This window comes from Marmota flaviventris, chromosome 9, assembly GCF_047511675.1.
Source record: "Marmota flaviventris isolate mMarFla1 chromosome 9, mMarFla1.hap1, whole genome shotgun sequence".
Lineage (NCBI taxonomy): Eukaryota > Metazoa > Chordata > Mammalia > Rodentia > Sciuridae > Marmota > Marmota flaviventris.
Genome location: NC_092506.1, coordinates 103,150,987 through 103,169,229, shown reverse-complemented (window position 1 = coordinate 103,169,229; position 18,243 = coordinate 103,150,987). Strand labels below are relative to the sequence as shown.

Here is an 18,243-nt window from a genome sequence, read left to right as displayed (position 1 = left end):
CTCCCACTGGGTCCTGGTATTCACCACACCAGCCTCCCTCTAGTACCCTGGCCCTGCCCCTCATCCAGTCCAGTCCCTCAGCCCACCCCACCTCCTGCTGGGTGCTCTCTGTGCTACTGCACTCCTCCTTGAGATTTTCTTCATCTGAGCGCTCCACGCTCTCCCACAGGCGTTGGGCAGCACTTCCAGGCTCCTCGCTGCTCCGTCCAGAGGCCACAATGGCCCCGGCAAAGCCTCGTGAGGGCCTCCGACCTGCCAGTGCCAAAGCTGCAGTGGCCTCCCCAATGCTGGGCAGCTCCCCGGCCTCTGGTCCCCCATCAGCCCGGCTGTACTCAGCACACAGGTTCAGGATGGTCTCCAAGCGCTGGCGCTCCTGGGAAGGGTAGACAGAACAGGGCATGAGGGAGAGGCCGAGCCCTGCGGGGAGGGAGAGCTGGAACACTAAATGCATGGGGCCCAGCGTCAAGTCAGGAGAGCACCAGCCCCAAGAACTGTGGGAGACCAAGGCAAGGTGAGTGCCCCAGAAGTGGACATAAGGAACCAGCCTGTGTGCCACCTGTCCATGTGGCCGGCCCCTCCTATCTTCCTGTTTCCTCTCCCTTCTCATTCTGTCCCAGGATGGGGCTTCCACGTGGTCACAAGGACACACCTGAACACACACAGAGACATATGGGTAGTCAGACTGAAGACCACAATGAGATACATGTCAACTCAGGTGCTCACGCTGACACAGGTACACACAGATCTTACGCACAAGGGCACAATGACACACAGATATGCACACAGGCAGGTGCAGATGCAACGTGTGCACTAGCCCTACTTTAACAGGTAGATACACAGACACCAGCCCTGACATGCACAAATACATACTCACACAGATAAACACAGTCCACATACAGCTGGGTGGGCACCAGCAGACAGACAGGCTGGGAAGCAGACCCAGGGGCCCACAGGACCTGACACTCAGCCCAGACACACATGAAAAAGAGGTATAGCTGAGACCCAGTACTCCCTGTCCCCATCCCAGCTCCAAGCCACCCTCAGATTCCTTACCAGCAGGGAGGGCTGCTGCTAGCTGTTGAATGTGCAGACCCAGATACAAGTGCTCTGTGGCCCTGACACTTACAGCCTTCCCTACACACATCAAGAAGCAGTCACCTCTCAGAAGATGGAGATGTGAGGACAAATAGTGCAACCATGCTCCTGATCAGCGTCCCAGTCTCCATTCACAATACTCCAGCTCTGTATCCTGGTCCTGAGCCTCCCATGGCCCTCTGGGGTCTGTTAACCTCTTCAAAGGTTTCTGACTACATACAGTTCAGCCATGACTCCTCACCCCTCAACACTTACCCGGTTTTCCTCCTGCTGCTTGCCCGGTTCCATGGCAAAAAATGCAGGAACAGAATCCCAGCACCCAGAAGGCTGGGCCCATGCCCTGCCCCCGCCCTAGGACCCAGATAAGCAGCCTGGTTGGGGTGGGAGGGGCAGGGCGAGCAGCCTCCAAGACTTAAAGTGGCAGGTGGGGCAGGTCAGGGCTGGTGGTAAGGTGTGCCTGTGTGACGGGATGGGGGTGGGGAGGCTCAGTGGAAGAGTTGAGGCACTCTGCCTGTGTCTGGGGCCAAGCTCACTGCCCCTCGAAGGAAGAGATCCCAGGGTGGCCAAGCACTGTGGTGTAGGCCAAGGCCAAACAGTGACTGAAGATGTAGCAATGGGAAAGACCGGGAGCCCACTTCCCACCCAGCAGAAGCACACTGTCGCATACCCTCACCCCAAACTGTCCAGCTTCTTCCCGAAGGGTCTCCAGTTCCAGTTCCTCTCCTTAAACCAATCCCACAGTTCCTGGGCCCTCAGGAACCCCATGCTTCCACTCTCAAGGGAAAGTGAGCAGAATCCATTTTCCTGTGTGTGGGCTCAAGTATGTATACATTGGCCAGAGCCTCTGGAGCTCCTTGCACTATCTGGAGAATCCCCGGCCCCAACCCAGCTCAGATGCCAACTCCAGCACAGCTGCCCAGAGCCACACCCAGCCCTGCATGCACCCACATGCACACATGCAGATGCATAGGTCACAATCACACATGCCAGCCAGGGGCTGCCCACCCTGTTCTTTCCCTATTCCCTGCTACCATACTCCCAGTTATCCTGCTGGGGCTGAGATGAGCAGCTGCCTTCCATTTGTAGAGGTCAAAAAGAAGCAAGAAAGAAGGACCAGGAGCTTTTCTAAAGAACAAGCCTCAATGCCGGAAGAGTTGGGGAACTCTGCCTGTGTCTGGGGCCAAGCTCACTGCCCCTCAAAGGAAGAGATCCCAGGGTGGCCAAGCACTGTGGTGTATGCCTATAATCGCAGAAGCTCAGAGGATGAGGCAAGAGATCACAAGTTCAAAGTCAGCCTCAGCAATTTAGCGACTTAATGAGATCCTGTCTCAAAATACAACAAATAAAGGGCTGGGGATGTGGCTCAGTGGTTAAGCACCTCTGGGTTCAATCCCCAGTACCAAAAAAAGAACAAGCCTCAAGCTGGACATTGTGGCGCACACCTGTAATCTCAGCTACTGGGGAGGCTGAGATGGGGGATCACAAGTTCAAGGTCAGCCTGGTTAACTTAACAAGACCCTCTCTCAAAACAAAATAAATAAATAAATAAAAAGGGATGGGGCAGGCAGTAGTGGAGTGTCCAAGAGTTCAATCCCCAGTACCAAAACGGGGGAAAAAAGCCCGAGACAGAGATGGAAAGACAGCAGATTTGGGTTCCAATTCCAACTTTGCCAAAACTTGATGTATTACTTCAGAAAATCCAATTCCCTCTCTGGGCCTCAGCCTTTTCATCCCCACAACCTGCTTCTCAAACTGAGAGATACAAGGCCTCACCATAACTAAAACTAAAAAATAAATATTAAAAAAAAAAAGTGGTATGCTTTCCTAGAGATTCATTGTACTCGAGTAAATAATTAAAACTTAGTTTATACATTAAAACAAATGCTCTGTTGTAGAATATATGCAAAATTAGCAAGAATTTAAAATAAAGCCTTAGAGGTTTCAAAGTTACTCTTCAGGGCACCAGAACTATGAGATACTAGTCATTAAGGCGTATCCTGAAGTTGGGGATGCATAAGCCCAGGCCCTATCCAAGGGCCCCCTTGCTCTGCCAGCTGGCCTGCCCACGCCCTGGCAGAGACCCTGCCTTGGATGGTGGCAGTCTCCCTGGCATCTGCTCACCAGCCTCTCCATCTCCTGCTCCCGGAGCCGCTCTTGGCGCTGCCGCCGGTGGTACTCCAGGAGGTCATCTTCATTGTCACTGATCTCTGTGATGCTATTTTTCCTTTCCCTAATGACAGGTACCCGCAAGTCCCCACTGGAGAGCTTCCTCTGGGCATGAGGGCTCTGGCGTGGCGAAGCCCCAGTAAGAGAACCCAGACTATAGGCTGGGCTCAGCCTGCCACTGAAGCTGCCCTTGCGAGGTGCCAAGGACTCCCCCAGGGTAGGTGAGGGACTCCGTGTTCTGCGGCCTCGTGTCCCCAAAGTCAGGGAGAAGTCCTCCGGTGAAGCTCCATGGGCTGCCCACCGCCGGGGCCGTGGACTGTCTGCTACCTCCCTGGTGAGCTTGGGATCTGGGGTGGTCCGAGCAGGCAGTGGGGAGAGAGCTCGTCGGGACAGAGACGGGCTCAAGGGAGGGAGTTCTCGCATACTGTCCAGGCCCCGCCGACCCAGGCGGGGACTCTCAGGAGGCTGCAGGGTGCGGGTGGCTGACCCATCTGAAAATGTTCGGCCCACCAGTTGGCGAGAGGGACTCGTTGTCAATACCCTCTCCGTGCCGGGAGGGTCACGGAAAGGGCTTGGAGGGCGGTCCTGGAGTGTGCTAATCTTGTTGCGAGGAGCAGGAACTGGAGACTGGAACTTGGGGCTGCCAGGAATGCTGGTGGGTTGGCTGCGGGCACCGGCAGCTGGGTATTCACTCAGGCTGATAGCTACCACAGGCAGCTGCCCTCCCAGTCGGGGGCTCTCAGTGGCTTTGCGGGCTTCTGCCAAGACCGTGGCTGAAGGGCTATCAGTCAATAGCCCCCGGAGGCCAGGGCTGGGAGGCCTCTCATGACCTCCTTTTCTACCCAGCCGGGGACTCTCAGAGGAGCGGGCACCACTTGGGCGGGACTGTGGGGGCTGCAGGGCCAAATGGTAGCTGGATGAGCGAGCAGGCACCAGCGGGGGTACAGAAGACAGTCCTGGCTCCTGCCCACTGGGTGAATGGCTGGCACAGCTCCCACTGCTGGCTGGTGAAGAGAGTGGAGAGAAGGCTGGAGAGGTGTTCTCATAGCTGGAGCCCACAGACATGGCCCCAGGACTGGTTGGAGGGGACAGCAGGTAGCGGCCACCATTAGCCATTGGCGACAATGGGGAGGTTGCAGCAGGCTTCTTGCCAGCAGCTCCAGGTTCCTCTAGCACCAGTGAGTCCATGATTTCCTGCAGGTCCTTCTCAATGGAGCTCACTAAAGAACTGTGGCTGGCACAAGCTGGGGGTCCCCGGGTCGCAGGCTGTGGGGTGTGGTTCCCATTCACCAGACTTTCTGATTCAGCTGAGGGAAAATGCAAAGAGGTCTCAGGCTCTGGCCTTGGGCTTTGGAAGCTACATATGCACAAGAGCAAGGACACCACCCCACCTCTTCCTAGCACAGATCTGAAGAAGCCAGGATATCTGGGTTCTTCACCAGGTGCTGGCACCAGCCAGCTCTGCCACTGCTGTGCTCTGTATCCTTAGCCAAGTTACTTGCCCTCAGTGTCTCCTTTTGTAAAGGAAGAAGATGGGCAGGACCCTCCTGGCTCTAACATTTTATGACATAGGACAAAGTTAACAAAATGCCAGGATACATCTAAGCCTAGTTTTTGCCAACTTGCCCCTGGACTAGACTCCTTCCTGTCTTGGTTTTCTCATCGTCCTTACATCTCTCTTCAGGAAGGGTAAGGGGGCATTCTGCATAGGAGATGGGACCTACTGTGGAGTGGGCCAGAAGTTCCAGGGCCTCCTACTCTAATAGGACATCATTTCCTCCCAACACAGCAGCCAGAGACCCGGAGAAAAAAACAAAGCCTCAGGGCTGGGCAAGGGTTGTGCGCTGGAGCCCTCTGTCCAATCAGAGGCAGGGGAGGGATTCAGTGCTAATGGCTGGTTCCTGGAAGCCCCGCTGGCCAGCCACGAGGTGCAGCTCAATGCCTCCAATTATCCCATTAAGCCACGCCAGCAAGAGCCTGCCTTTGCCTGGCCCCTTGTCAACCAACCAGGGGACTGCAGTCCCTGGAACCATTGCCTCAAACAGCTCTGAGAAGTGGCATAACAAGGCTGGGGTGGAGGCAGGGTAAAATTAACCAGGGAGTGGACTAGGAATCTAGGCTTCTGTGCTCCCAGGGAACTAGAAGAGACTGGGGTTGAGAAAGAGGAGAAGGGAACTCCTATGCAAGACAGAGCATGGGTCCAAAATTCTGGGACTGTGTGCAACTCAGTCAGATGGGGTTGTCATGGATAGTGTTGATCCCAATGACCACTCAACTTTCTTCAAGTTCCCGGACTATACATTTAGGTCGCTGATAACTACTCCACCAGATGTCCCAGACACATGTGTCCATCTGCCCCATAGCTACATTGGCACCTATAGCCCTGCAGCCATTGAATGCCACTGCAAAGTCTAGAGGGGCAGACTCACTGCCCCCCACCCCTAGGCAGCTGGCTGAGGAGGCCTGTGTTGGTTCCTAGAACAATCACCAATTCTCCTCTGGGGATCAATAATTCACACACAAACTGCAGCTGCTCCTCTGAGTCATCCTCGAGCATGGCAAGGCCTGAGGGTTGGGTAGGGCCCAAGAACATGATCACCAGCAGGTGGGCCCCACCAGGGCTTACTGGGGGTTCAACCTAATGCTCAGGCCATTCTTGAGGGTGAGGTTCCTGGTGGTATCACAAGAAGGCAGGGTCCCAGACACTGAGTGGCCTCTTCTAGGTCAGTAGGATAAAGACAGGCAGACCCCTCTATCCCTCAAGGTACATCAATTCCCAATTTCAGCCAAGCAGCACTGCCTCGGCTCTCTCCCAGTAGCCCCTCTGCCTGGCCTTCTCCAGCAGACTATGGTAGGTGGCAGCGAGACCAGACCCAGTATATTGTCCCACCCTAACACTGTAAGAATGGCTGAAGTGGGCGAGAAGAGGTCAAAGGGGTACCACCAACCCAGCATCTCCCTGCCCCAGGCTAGACACCTACCAGAGCCAGGGTTGTAGGGGGGCCCAGGAGCCCGGCCCCCTGCTGGAATCATGCTCTTCATCCACTTGGCTTCAGCAGGGTGGTTAAAGCGGAGGAAGGTGGACTGACCCAGGCACAACATGCAGCCTGCAGAGAAAGCAAATGCTTGCAAGGGACAAGCAGGGACAACCCGCAGCACTAGTAGGTTCACCCCCAGCTCCAAAAAGCAGTTCCCACCTATACTTACAGTGTCCCCACAATGCACACCTGACCCTGCCTGTCTCTGAGCTGGGCCCGTGTGGGGCTCCACAGCACAGAGCAGAGTAGAAAGAACACTGGCAGGCAAGTCCCCAAACTACATCCTCCTAATTCCTCTTCTCACTACCGCCTGTGGGATCTTTCAGTGAAGTTACTTCACCTCCAACTCTAGTTCTCTCCTCAGAAAAATGGGACCATACCACTGAGCTTACTGGGCTAAAAAGACCATGTGTGAAAAATACCATCAGTGGAGAAAGTTCTTCAGAGAACATGAACACCACATCCTCCTACCCCCAACCTAGATTCATGATACATCCAATCATCTTCTGAATAGAAGGGTTAGTCTGTTTTTTACTGTTTTTCCAGTACTAGGGATTGAACCCAGGGTGCCTTACCACTAAGCTACATCCCCACATCTCCAGCAGTTTGGTTTTCTTTTCTTTTCTTTTTTTTTTTTCTTTTTTGCAGTGCTGGGTATTGAACCCAGGCCTTCATGCATGCTAGGCAAGAACTCAATCCCTGAGCCACATCCCCAGCCCTCCAGCCCTTTTATTTTTAATTTCATGAAAGAGTCTCACTAAATTGCCCAGGCTGGCCTTGATCCTTCTGCCTCAGCCTCCCAAATCACTGGGATTACAGGTATGCGTCACCATGCCCAGCTAGAAGGGTTAGTTTAAAAGGCAGCAACTACCAGAGTCACAAATAAAACTCTGATATAGTGGACAAGGGAAAAGCCATGGTTTGGTCAGATTCCTTCTTGCTGTGTGGCCTCAGGAGAACTGGCACCCTCTCTGAGAATCTAAGGAGTAACCTCCACCCTGTTTCTTTTTTCTTTATTTTCAGCACTGGGATTAAACCCAGGGATGCTTTACACTGAGTCACATCCTCAGCCCCTTTTTTATTTTTTATTTTGAGACAGGGTCTCACTAAGTTGCTTAGGGCCTTACTAAGTTGCTGAGGATAGTCTTGAACTTGTGATCCTCCTTCCTCAGCCTCCTGAGTCACTGGGATTACAGAGGTGCCCCACTGTGCCTGGCCACCCTGTTTCTTGCTTTTTTTTTTTTTTTTTAACCCTGTTTCTTTTTGACATGGCATCCTCTGGCTATTCCTCTAGTCTCACCTGGAATCTAGTCAGACCCAGACCACTGGGCTCAGTAAAGCCCATTCCCAGGCGGTAGACACAAGCCTAGTCCTGCCCAGGAAGTGTGAGTGCATAGAAGGGGGAGGTTATTATGTGGGAGCCAGAAAATGTAGCCAGGGGCTCAGGAGTGTGCACAGTGGCAGGTGTCCCCTCAGGCGCCTAAGCCTGGCTGGCAGAATTCCACCTCCTTGCCATACCAGGTGCTAAAGGACTCCTACAGAAGATGCTATGCTAGGAGAGGCCAGAGCCCCTGCTCTCTACCACCCACCATTCCATTTGTCCACACCCCTGGTCTCAGCCTCCTGTCTACCCAATCCAATGCCACTTGGCACCCCAAACTTCATGCCAGTCTGAGCTAAGACTGGCAGGGAAGTCTACATTCCTGGACGCTGAGACAGTGCAGCTCAGGGAGGCAGCAAGGGCAAAGGGCATCCCAGGCCACGTGGGTACTTTGGCAGGCCCCCTACTGAGAAGCTCAGGAGTCCATTCTTAAGACCCCTGGCATTGCCATGGGGCAGAGGACTAGCAGGATAAGAAGCCCATATCAGACAAAGCTGCTCACTCCCTTGGCACACCCAAAGGCCCGCCCAGGGTGATGGGTGGTTAGGAAAGGGGATTGCCTTCTCTGCCAAGTCACCAATCAGAGAAGCTGATCCAGAGTAATCATAACTGAAATAAATGCCAGTCAACCACACCGTCCACCTAATTACAACCACAGCTGTTTCAGGAACGGCCCTGCCTGGCCCCTCTCCTTCCTTTCAGCCATTTAACAAACTAATTAATGATGAGTTTGCAGGGTCTAGACAGACCCACTCAACTCCAGGTTGATGGAGGGAGAGGGATAGCGGTTAGGAAGAGCCTGAACACACAGTCCAAACTGGGAAGGAGGGGGTGTCTGGGTGGATCCCATCCCAGCAGTGCCAGGCCCACCCAAGAAGGCTGTGGGTATCTATGGACCCTCTTACCCTAGCCCCTATAGGACTGGAGGCACCTGCCCCTCCCCCTACCCCACGCGGGGGTGTGGCCTCGCTCCCTCTGGGCTATAAATAGTGATGCCAGGCAGCAGAGCTAGAGCTGTATTAATAGAGCGGGCAGGAGGGCAGCAGGACTGAGAGCAGCCCAGCTCCTGCCCAAATTAACTTTCTATTTGCACTCAGGGGCCTCAGGCATAGCCCCAACTCTGGCACTATCGCCCCCAGGGGCCTGGCCAGTGGGTATCTGGGAAGAAGTGGCCTCTCTGTCCACTCCTGCTCCACACCCACAAGGCTAGCCCTGTCTAGAAGCCCAGGAACCCAACCAAAGTCATGGTCCCTGACCCCCATGCACAGAGCACCTAAGGTCCAGCTGCTTCAGGTGGGTAGAGAATCTGCACATCTGGAGGGAAAACACTGGGCAAAGGAGAGGGTGGATCCTGCCTCGGAGAGCTGCACAGGGGAAACACCACACACCGACACACTCATAGGAACACACACAGAATCATAGGCAGCCATGCTCACTCGCACACACAGAGCGACACTCACTGCCCTGCTGGTCACACATAGAATGGACTGGCCAAAGGGAGGGTGGACGAAGGGAGAATAGGAACAAGAGCCTTGGTTTTTCCCATCAGAGACCCCTCTCGGCCATGACAAGGCTCCCCTCATCCTAACCGTGATCCCTCGACCCCTTGGGAGGCGGATCCCAGGAGGGGACTGCCCAGCGCTAGGAGAGATGAGGTCTGCACAGCTGAGAAGTGGCCCCAAGCCCAGAACCCCACTCAGAAATGTTCAGGGACTCACAACCTTGGAGTCTCACAGCCTCAAGCTCCCAGAGGTCGAGCACCCCATCCCCCTCCTCCTTGCACCCACCCTCCCAGGACGCCCCAGCCGCCAGGGGCTGTGGCTGACCGGGCTGAGCACTCACCGCTGGACCCGGACCTCCGGACGGTTGGCCCCGGCCAGCGCGGGCCCTGCAGGTCCCCGGCCCGCCCGGGGCCTTTGAGGGGGCGGGCCGACCTCCCGCGCCGCCGGCTCCAGGCTCCGAGCGAGCAGCCAGGCAGCGAGCAGCCGCCAATGCCCAGGGAGGGGCGGGCCGGCCACCAGCGGCGGGGGAAGGGAGCCAGGGAGGGAGGGACAAAGGCGAGGAGGAGGGGAAGAGGAAGTGATGGAGGAGACGAGTGTGGAGCTGGATGGAGAGGCGGGGCGGGGCGGGAGGATGCAGACCGGCAGCAAGCTGGGGATCCCGCGCCAGGGACAGGAGGAAAAGTGGGGCGGAGAGGGAGGAGAGGTTCGAGAGAGGTAACTCCTGAAGGAAAAGTGAGAGGTAAATATAGAGGCCAGAGGTTGAAGAGCCAGGAAGCTGGAGTGAGGCCAAGTGCAGGTTTCGCCCAGGACTCTCTGGGGTAAGTCTGTGGCGGAGGTCTGGGGTTCAGGCCAGTGTCACCTTGGGCCAGTCACACCCTCTGGCCTGGGATGACTTATCTAGAGAATGAGGAGGATGTCCTTAGTGACCATAGAGGACATTCTGTGGTTCTACTGAGGAAGAGTAGAAGAGTGGGGGCCCAGTGGGTTCCAGGTAGGTCACTAGGTTCAGCTCTGGACCTCAGTCTCTACTGTGACAAGGTCACCCAAGCTGGGGACTCAGGTCAAGCAGTGCTCTGTGCAATACAGGCAGCACAGTCCAGATCCTGTCTCCATCCTAAATATCTACTCTTCCAGTCCCTACTCCCCAGAGCTCACCCCCATTGACCCAGGCTGGACCAAAGCATTGCCCCTTCCAAACCAGCCCACTTCCTGGGGCACCCAAGTGCCCTCTCCCCCAATAAAATACCCTTTCTATCTGGAAAACAGTGCCATCTGTCTCTGGTGCCTCCAGGGACAGGCTGAAGATTCTGAGCCAGGCTGGTACCTACCACCCAACTGGAGCCCCAGAGAGTTGCTCTTGTCCCAAGGAACTGACCCTGGACACTAGAATCTTAGGGGACACACCACATTCACCCTGGGACACAATACATGTTAGGCAGCTCACACATCCCCACACCAACTCTCAAAGACATACCAACACTGTTCAGTCACATTGACACCACATCAACTGGGCACAGGGTCTCACAAACACTCCATTCCACACAGACCACTCTTATGTCTCACACACATTTATTCTCATGCACACATTCTCCCAGGCCCCACTCCCTGTCTTAGTTTCACTCTCTTACTCGGGAACAGCTATCCTTTTGCTCAGACCCTGGAGAGACTCTTAAATAAAGTTAATCTCCAGTGGTGCTTGCCTGTGATCCTACCTACTCGGGAAGCTGAGCAGGAGGATCTCAAGTTTAAGGCCAGTCTGGGCAACATAGTGAGACCCCCATTTCAAAACAAAATAAATAAATAAATGTAGCCAGTCGTGGTGGTGTACACCTGTAACCCCAGCAACTCAGGAGGCTGAGGCAGGAGGATCACAAGTTCAAGGCAGCCTCAGCTTAGAGAGATCCTGTCTCAAAATAAATAAATAAATAAATATATGTATGTGTGTGTGTGTGTGTGTGTGTATATATATATATATATATATATATATATATATATATCTATATATCACTGTAGCTCACTGGTAAAGTGCCCCTGGGTTCACTCTCCACACTCGTCTCCTCCATCACTTCCTCTTCCCCTCCTCCTCACCTTAGAATATAAAAAAGTGTGTGTATGGGCTGGGGCTGTAGCTCAGGGGCAGAGCACTTGCCTAACATATGTGAGGCACTGGGTTCAATCCTCAGCGCCACATAAAAATAAACAAATAAAATACAAGCATTCTGTCCATCTACAATTACAAAATTTTTTAAAAAATAATAAAGTATGTGTATATACACACATACCAGCCTCCTTAGAGAAATAATGAGGGAAATTTTCCACCCTTGCTGAATAGCCGATCACCACACGCAGTCACTGCCATGTTACACACACACACACACACACACACACATATGAAACTTATTCCCCTTCTGAGGGAAAAAGGAAAAACCATATAGGGTCAAATGCAAACTGAGGGGAGGTTTTAGAAAACAAAACCTCCTCAAGGAAGAGTGATTCATAGATCTGGAAACTGTGATGGCCAGCTGGACAGACCCAGGCAGGCAGAGGATGCCCGCCAGTGAGAACCAGGGCAGGAGACAGACACAAGGAAGTGGGAAAGCTCCGAGGCGTCACTTGGCCTCTCCTTTCTTTGAACCATATTAGTCAAGATCTTCATCAATCTCCTATCAGAAAGCTTGGAGTCTTCCCTCCCAATTTACAGAAGGAATAATTGATAACTGGGTGGGAGAAGAAGAGGCCCAATGTCCTGGACTCCAGAGAGCACACTCCTCTGCTGGCCCCACACAAGCCCCTACCCACCAATGTGGGGTTTTGAAAGTAAAGGACGCTTGGAGGCAAAGACTGGCAGTGTGCATCAGGAGCAGAAGGGGACCTCCTGTCTAGACAGCCAGCGAGCCAGCGCCCTGAGCTGTGTGGCTTTCTGGACCCTCCCCTTCCTAGTCCCCTCCCTGATCTTTCATGTGGTCTGGCTCTGTGATCCCAGGGTGGGGCAGCCTAGACCCAGATTGAGATTCTGCCTTATTTCCTTGGTCCTATTCCCAGCTCCACCTCTTGCTCTGTAGAGGAGAGGGCAGCATGGGATGTGCCAAGATGCTCCCGTACTGGGAGGAATCAAGGTCCCCCTGGGTCCCTCACTTCATGCTCCCATGTTCATAGCTCTAGGATAAAGGTTGGCATCTGCTCTCTGCCCGCCTCCCCCCTCCCCTGGCCCAAGCATACTCCTGCTGGAAGAGCCTGTCACTGCCATCTCTGCCTGTCATGAAGTGTGTCTCTCCAAGTTGCCCATGGCTGGGCACAGTGCCCAGAATGATGTTTCTAAGGCCTGGCCCAGCCAGAGCAGACTCCTTGTTATTCCCAAGACCCCCTCTGTTTTTTAAAGAGGAGGGTCCACTCTATAAGGCCATATAAGAGAAATAAGACAGGGAAAATCCCCCCTCCCCGCCACCCAGTGCTAAGGATGGAATCCAGGGCTTCACACATGCTGAGCAAAGGCTCCAAAACTGAGCCACAAAACCCAGCCCTAAATAGTCCTCACAAGCATCTGCCCACCCGAAGGCATATGGCCAGTGAGTTCTCATATAAACACTGAAGTACACTCATGGGCATTTTGGTACCATCAGTCCTGGATTCACCCCCACACCCACTTGAACACACTGATCTATAAACACAAGGAAAGACACAAACAAATGCAGAAATACACAAGCCTAGAGTCACAAACATATCCGGAGATACATAAACACACTCCTGTTACACAGACACACAGATAACACATGCACCCCGAGCCACCCAGTTCCCAAGGAAACGCACTCCCAAGAATGTCCGGAGTGGGGCCAGGCAAGGCTGGGCTTGGTGCCTTGCTCCAGAGATGAGACAAGGAAACCCTTAGCTCCTGGAGCCCAGGGAGGGGGAGGGCTTCGGAGAAGAACACCCATTCCTTTGTGCTTCCGCCTACCCCTCCACAGGCTGCCAAGCTTCTGAGACAGGCGAGCCCAGACAAGAAGGCTACTGGGGGGTGGGGGGTAAAGGGAGTTTAGGGTCAAAAGAGAGTGGGAGGGTACATACTTGGCAGGGTGGGCTTCTGGCTGAGGAAGGGGGGTCACTGGGGCCACAGGAAATGCTTAAAAATTCCATCATGGCCTCAGGCCCGCCCTCTTCTCAGGGAACTGAAGATGCTCTGGGAAGATCCAACAGAAGCATAGGGAGCACTGCTCACAACTACCCTGCTCACAGCACCAGGGGCAAAGGTGTTCTTAACAATGGAAGCAATGGGATTGGGGGCTGGGGAGTAAGGGCTGGGCCACCTTTGAACTTTGCCCTGCTTCTCCTTATTTCTCTGCTGTCTCACCTGCACGCACCCAAATCCTGGAGTAGATGCTCCCTCTGAGACTGAACCGGACCATCAGGAACCAGATGGCATCATGACCAAAGCCCCATTTCCTGGGTTTCTCTTTCTCAACCAGAGTCAGAAATCCTGAAGCCCTAGAGAAGGCAAGGACTTGCCCTACTGCTGCTGCTGGGGACCTGTCTCTCTGCAGTCTGTTTCCCTACCCTGTGCTCACCTCAGGGGCAGGAGGAAGGAGTGGGGCATGGTCATTCCTAGGCCAATTTTGAAGAAAATGGCACTTAAAGGCCCCAGGCATGTGAATAGAAGGAGCTTGGGAGACAACGGAATGAGTGGGATTTCCCCTGACAAAGGGCTTCCAACCAGTGAGAGTCCCCCTGTGCAGAGCCAGGCATAGTCCAAAGCTCTGGTCTTCATTATAACCTCACCTCTGGCCCCACCCACATCTGCTTTTCTTATTCCTCTGATGGAACAACTCACTGTATGAAATGATGCTCAGAACCTAGTTTCCAGAGGAACTTCCACACCTGGCCTGTCAAAGTGCCACCTGGCCAGCCCTTTACCAGCCTAATAACCATCGTAATTAGGGGTCCTTACACAACAGGGTCTCCCTTGCATAAGAGAATGGCTGGTGCTTTGGGAAACAGAGCGGTGACCATATTCATGACAGTCTTGTAGCAGGAACAGGCACATCCTCAGATTGTGCCATCAGACTCGGCTAACTTGCCCCATTTCCACAGGGGTTTCATCTTCCTCAACAGCTTCTCTAAATTCCCTTTTGGCATCGAGGAACAGTACCATTGATCCTCTTAAGACTGCTGTTCCACTTGCTCTCTCCCAACAACCATTAACAGTCACACACACTCGCTCCCAGGCCCTCTGACAGCAGGAATTAGAGCCTCTTCTCTCCGCATGGTGTGGGGAGGCAAGGTAAGGATACCCAGAAAAGAAAAGCAGGTTGAAGACAAGTCTGGCTGCTGGAGGGGTTTTGTAAGTCCAGAGGCACCTGACTATGACCATTCAGGCAGTTACCATGGTAACCACCACGTTAGGTTTCCCCTACACCCAGCATGCACAAGCTGTGACCAAGAGGCTCCCTCCTCAGTTTAGGGGCGTCAAACCTTACCCTGAGTGAGCCGGGTAGGCTGCCGGATGGGGAGCCCATCAATAGTGCAGGCATTGCCACAAGGATAGAGGGTAAGGGTACCCCGCAGGTTCTCGATGTAGCAGTGCTCTGGAGCCAAGCCTGGACCCTGAAGTGAGATGTCTCTGGCTGCGGAGCCAATCACTGTTCTCCCTGAAGACAGAAGGCAAACTAAATCAGGGGACTGTCCAGGCGGAGGAGGCAGAGAGAGCAAGAAGGGTCACTGTGGGAATCCAGGGAGAATCTCTGCCCACCACAGCTCACCCCTCCTGGGCCCCTGAGTCTGGTTGAGACTGTAAGTGACAAAAGCTCTTCTCAAACAGAAAACTCTGCCTTGGAATGGGAAGGCACAAAGGGCACAGGAGCCAGACTGAGAGAGTAGAAAAGGAGGATACCACCTTTAGTTTCTCTACCCACTAAGTTCCTTTTTCTTTTCCCCCTTCTGGCTGTTCCCTTTTCTTGCTCTCCCCTTTTCCTTCTGCCACCTGCAACCCGTCCCTTCCCTTCCTTCCTCTCACCCAGTGCAGCCTCTCCCCCAGCCCCTCCTTGGCAGAGTCCCTGGGACTGGTATTTGGAGAATGTGGGGAATGTAGTATCACCCAGGCAACAGGTGCAGCCAGGAGAGAAGAGGGGAGGGCAGAAGCTGAGAATTATAGGGAGCCACGCCAGGGCCTCCTCTTGGGAGATGGAGCCCCCTCTTCCATCTCACCATTCTCCACTGGTCCTGCCTCTCACGCACGCATCATCGTGGAGTGGGATCCCTTTTTCCCTGGGACATACTGGTTGCTAAGAGCAATGTGCTCTCCTTCTTGTTTCTAAACTGATCTTTAATCCTAGAATGGAGCCAGATTATCTACCAAAGAAGGCAGGCGGTCTGGGGAAGCATTGCTGAGACAAGGCCAGCATTGCTGGCAGAGGCAGAAGGGCCCCCAACATATGCAAGGGAATGGCCTCCAGAACAGAATGCCTGTAATGATGAGGGTGGGGGGTCCCTGTCCACGCTTACCTTCCTCCAGTGGCAGAAGGGTGATGGCTGTGCTGAGCCGCCCGCTGCCCAAGCTCACCAGATGCGGTTTGTCCGTTTGCACTTTCAGCCCTTTGCCTGTCTCGATCAGGTCCAAGGGTCCTTTCTGCAGGTAGTGGGGGTAGGAGATGAGCATCATTATAGACATTGGGCCAGCACCTTACCACCCTAGTCCCAGTCGCACCAGCATTCTCTCCAGCCCTTGTCCCTCTCTCTCCAAAGGGCTCTGAGGTGCTGAAAGGCTTAGCACAAAATCTTACACAAAGCATTATTCCACTAAATTGTAATTAGATCTGAATCTAGGCCACTAACTCGCCCCACTGGATTTATCTCAAGTCTTGGCTCAACTGCCCCTTTTGTCTATTAAAACAGAAACAAGGAGAGAAGTGGGGGGCAGAGCACTAGGTAAGGAGGAGGGGGCACTGTAGAGGAGGGCCAGCCCAGCTCCTTTCAGTTTTGTCCCTGGCTATCTACCTGGCTGCTGCTTGCCCCTACTAAACTAAGCTACAAGGAAGGGCGGAGGCATCTATCCAGGATCCAGCCCAGTGATACAGTCCAGGGACAACCTGTAAACCACTTCTGACTTTCAAAGGGGAGTTTCTAGGTGAACCAATTAACCTGATTCAGATAAAGACTCAGCTGTTAATAGGCTTGGTAACTGGGGAAGGACAGAGAGGAACAGAACTGCTGCTCTCATCCTTAGGCTAGGGCCACAGATGGGTAGAACAGCTGAACACATCCCCATCAATAACCCTCTTACGCCATGGCCCCAAACCCACTCACCTGCACCACAACCTGGGTCTTGCATCCAGGGCCTACCTGGCTCCCATTGAGAGCATCCATGGTCCTAGGACTCCAGAGTTCCTGGGGGCACAGGATAAAGGTGAGATGGGGAGCTCAGGGTAGAAGAGGGAAAGAAATAGGCTCTGTGGCAGGGTTCTCAGGGCCGAGGCAGCAGCAGCTACCCCCTCCTCACCAGCCACAACACAGCCACCACACCATACCAGTCCTGGCCCTTGCCAGGGTAAACACAAATAGCCTAATAGGGCCTGGCCTTATTTCTTTCTTTCTTTTTTTTTTTAAGAGAGAGAGAGAGAGAGAGAGAGAGAGAATTTTTTTAATATTTATTTTTCAGTTCTTGGCGAACACAACATCTTTATTTGTATGTGGTGCTGAGGATCGAACCCAGGCCACACGCATGCCAGGCGAGTGCACTACCGCTTGAGCCACATCCCCAGCCCCTGGCCTGTATTTCTGTGCTTCTTTGCTCTGTGCTACCTAGAACTCAAATCTTACCAGCTGAAGACCCCCAGCCAACTGGACCCTTAAGTAGGTTGGGGGAAATCCCACTAATGGGTGGGTAGAAGAGCAAAATCCAGGGAAGCCCCTCCAGGGACACCAGTAGACAAAGAGTCTCCAGGTGGGTAACTTAATTGAAAAGGGCTCCATCCCCCATCCTTTCCTTTTCTTCCTCTGCCTCTTTCCCAGGGGTCTCAGTAGGATGTTTTTTCTTTCTTCCTTCCTTTTGGGAGGGGGTACCAGGGATTGAACCCAGGGGACTTTACTACTAGGCTCTATTCCCAGCCCTTTTTATATTTTTTTAGTTGTAAGTGGACACAATACCTTTTTTTTTTTTTTTTTAATGTGGTGCTGAAGATTGAACTCAGTGCCTCATGCATGCTAGGCGAGCTCTCTACCACTGAGCAAGTCCAGCCAACCCTTTTTATTTTTTGAGACAGAGTCTTGCTAAGTTGCCCAGGCTAGCCTTGAAACTTGTGATCCTCCTGCCTCAGTGTGCCCTCTTAAGTTGCTGAGATTATAGGCATGAGCCATTGCCCCAGCTAGCAGGATGTTTTCTTAAAAGAGACACAGGAAAAACACAGCTATTCTTGCCATCTCTGTTTATCTCAACTCTTATGTCTTCTCTTCCCCAGAAAGCAACCTCACCTCAACCTAATCAGCTAAGTCTCAATGGTGACTATTACTGAGAATGTAGGACTATTGTGTTCTTACCTAGCTTGGTGCTGTAGGAAGCTTAGATTCCAGAATCAGAACTTGAATCCCCACCCACCTACCACCACCACCCATCCCTCTTTCCCTGGTTTATGATTCTAGTACCTGAGAAATGTGAGGAAGAAACTTTGTATGTTACTGTGTGTCTACATGTCCATCATCTGGCCAAAGTGTCAAAGTGAGAAACATTCATTGGCTGCTGAAATATTGCCCGGGAAAGCTAAGGGCTTAGGGAGGTAGATAAGGAAAGCAGGGTGTCCTTATACTGTTTCTTGCTGCCATCTACCAGGTGACTTACAGAGGAAGTAGGGGCAGGAGCCAGCATTCCAGGAAGTGTCTGACCCTGGCAAAGGATCCCAAGGGCCTCAGTCATGGAGCTACTAAATTTATCCTCCCAGGTTCCACCCTTCCGGGCCAGGACTACATCATCTCCGTCACCATTTCCAACCAAGCTGGCGGAAGAGAGGCCGGAATAGTGCCTGGGGCCCACCCCAAGCTTGCCTGGGAAGAGGGAAAGCAAAGGCCATTAACACACCAA

At 53.3% G+C, this 18,243-nt stretch overlaps 1 protein-coding gene across 13 annotated transcripts in view; it reads right to left on the bottom strand.

The window, feature by feature from the left end:
• The window catches only part of Phldb1 (pleckstrin homology like domain family B member 1), a 46,770-nt gene that overhangs the window by 24,373 nt on the left and 4,154 nt on the right, over positions 1–18,243 (bottom strand). For 10 of the 13 annotated variants that reach the window (XM_071616755.1, XM_071616762.1, XM_071616752.1 and 7 more), the window contains exons 2-7: positions 16,476–16,556; positions 15,675–15,798; positions 14,651–14,821; positions 6,243–6,368; positions 3,217–4,568; positions 92–373 (exon numbers count right to left, since the gene is read on the bottom strand). In XM_071616755.1, coding sequence (XP_071472856.1) covers positions 92–373; positions 3,217–4,568; positions 6,243–6,368; positions 14,651–14,821; positions 15,675–15,798; positions 16,476–16,535 — 2,115 coding nt within the window. In that variant the 5' untranslated portion in view covers positions 16,536–16,556. Of the gene's footprint in view, positions 1–91; positions 374–3,216; positions 4,569–6,242; positions 6,369–9,522; positions 9,684–14,650; positions 14,822–15,674; positions 15,799–16,475; positions 16,557–18,243 lie in introns of those variants that run through there. The other 3 variants (XM_071616756.1, XM_071616753.1, XM_071616761.1) reach the window with 2 other exon arrangements.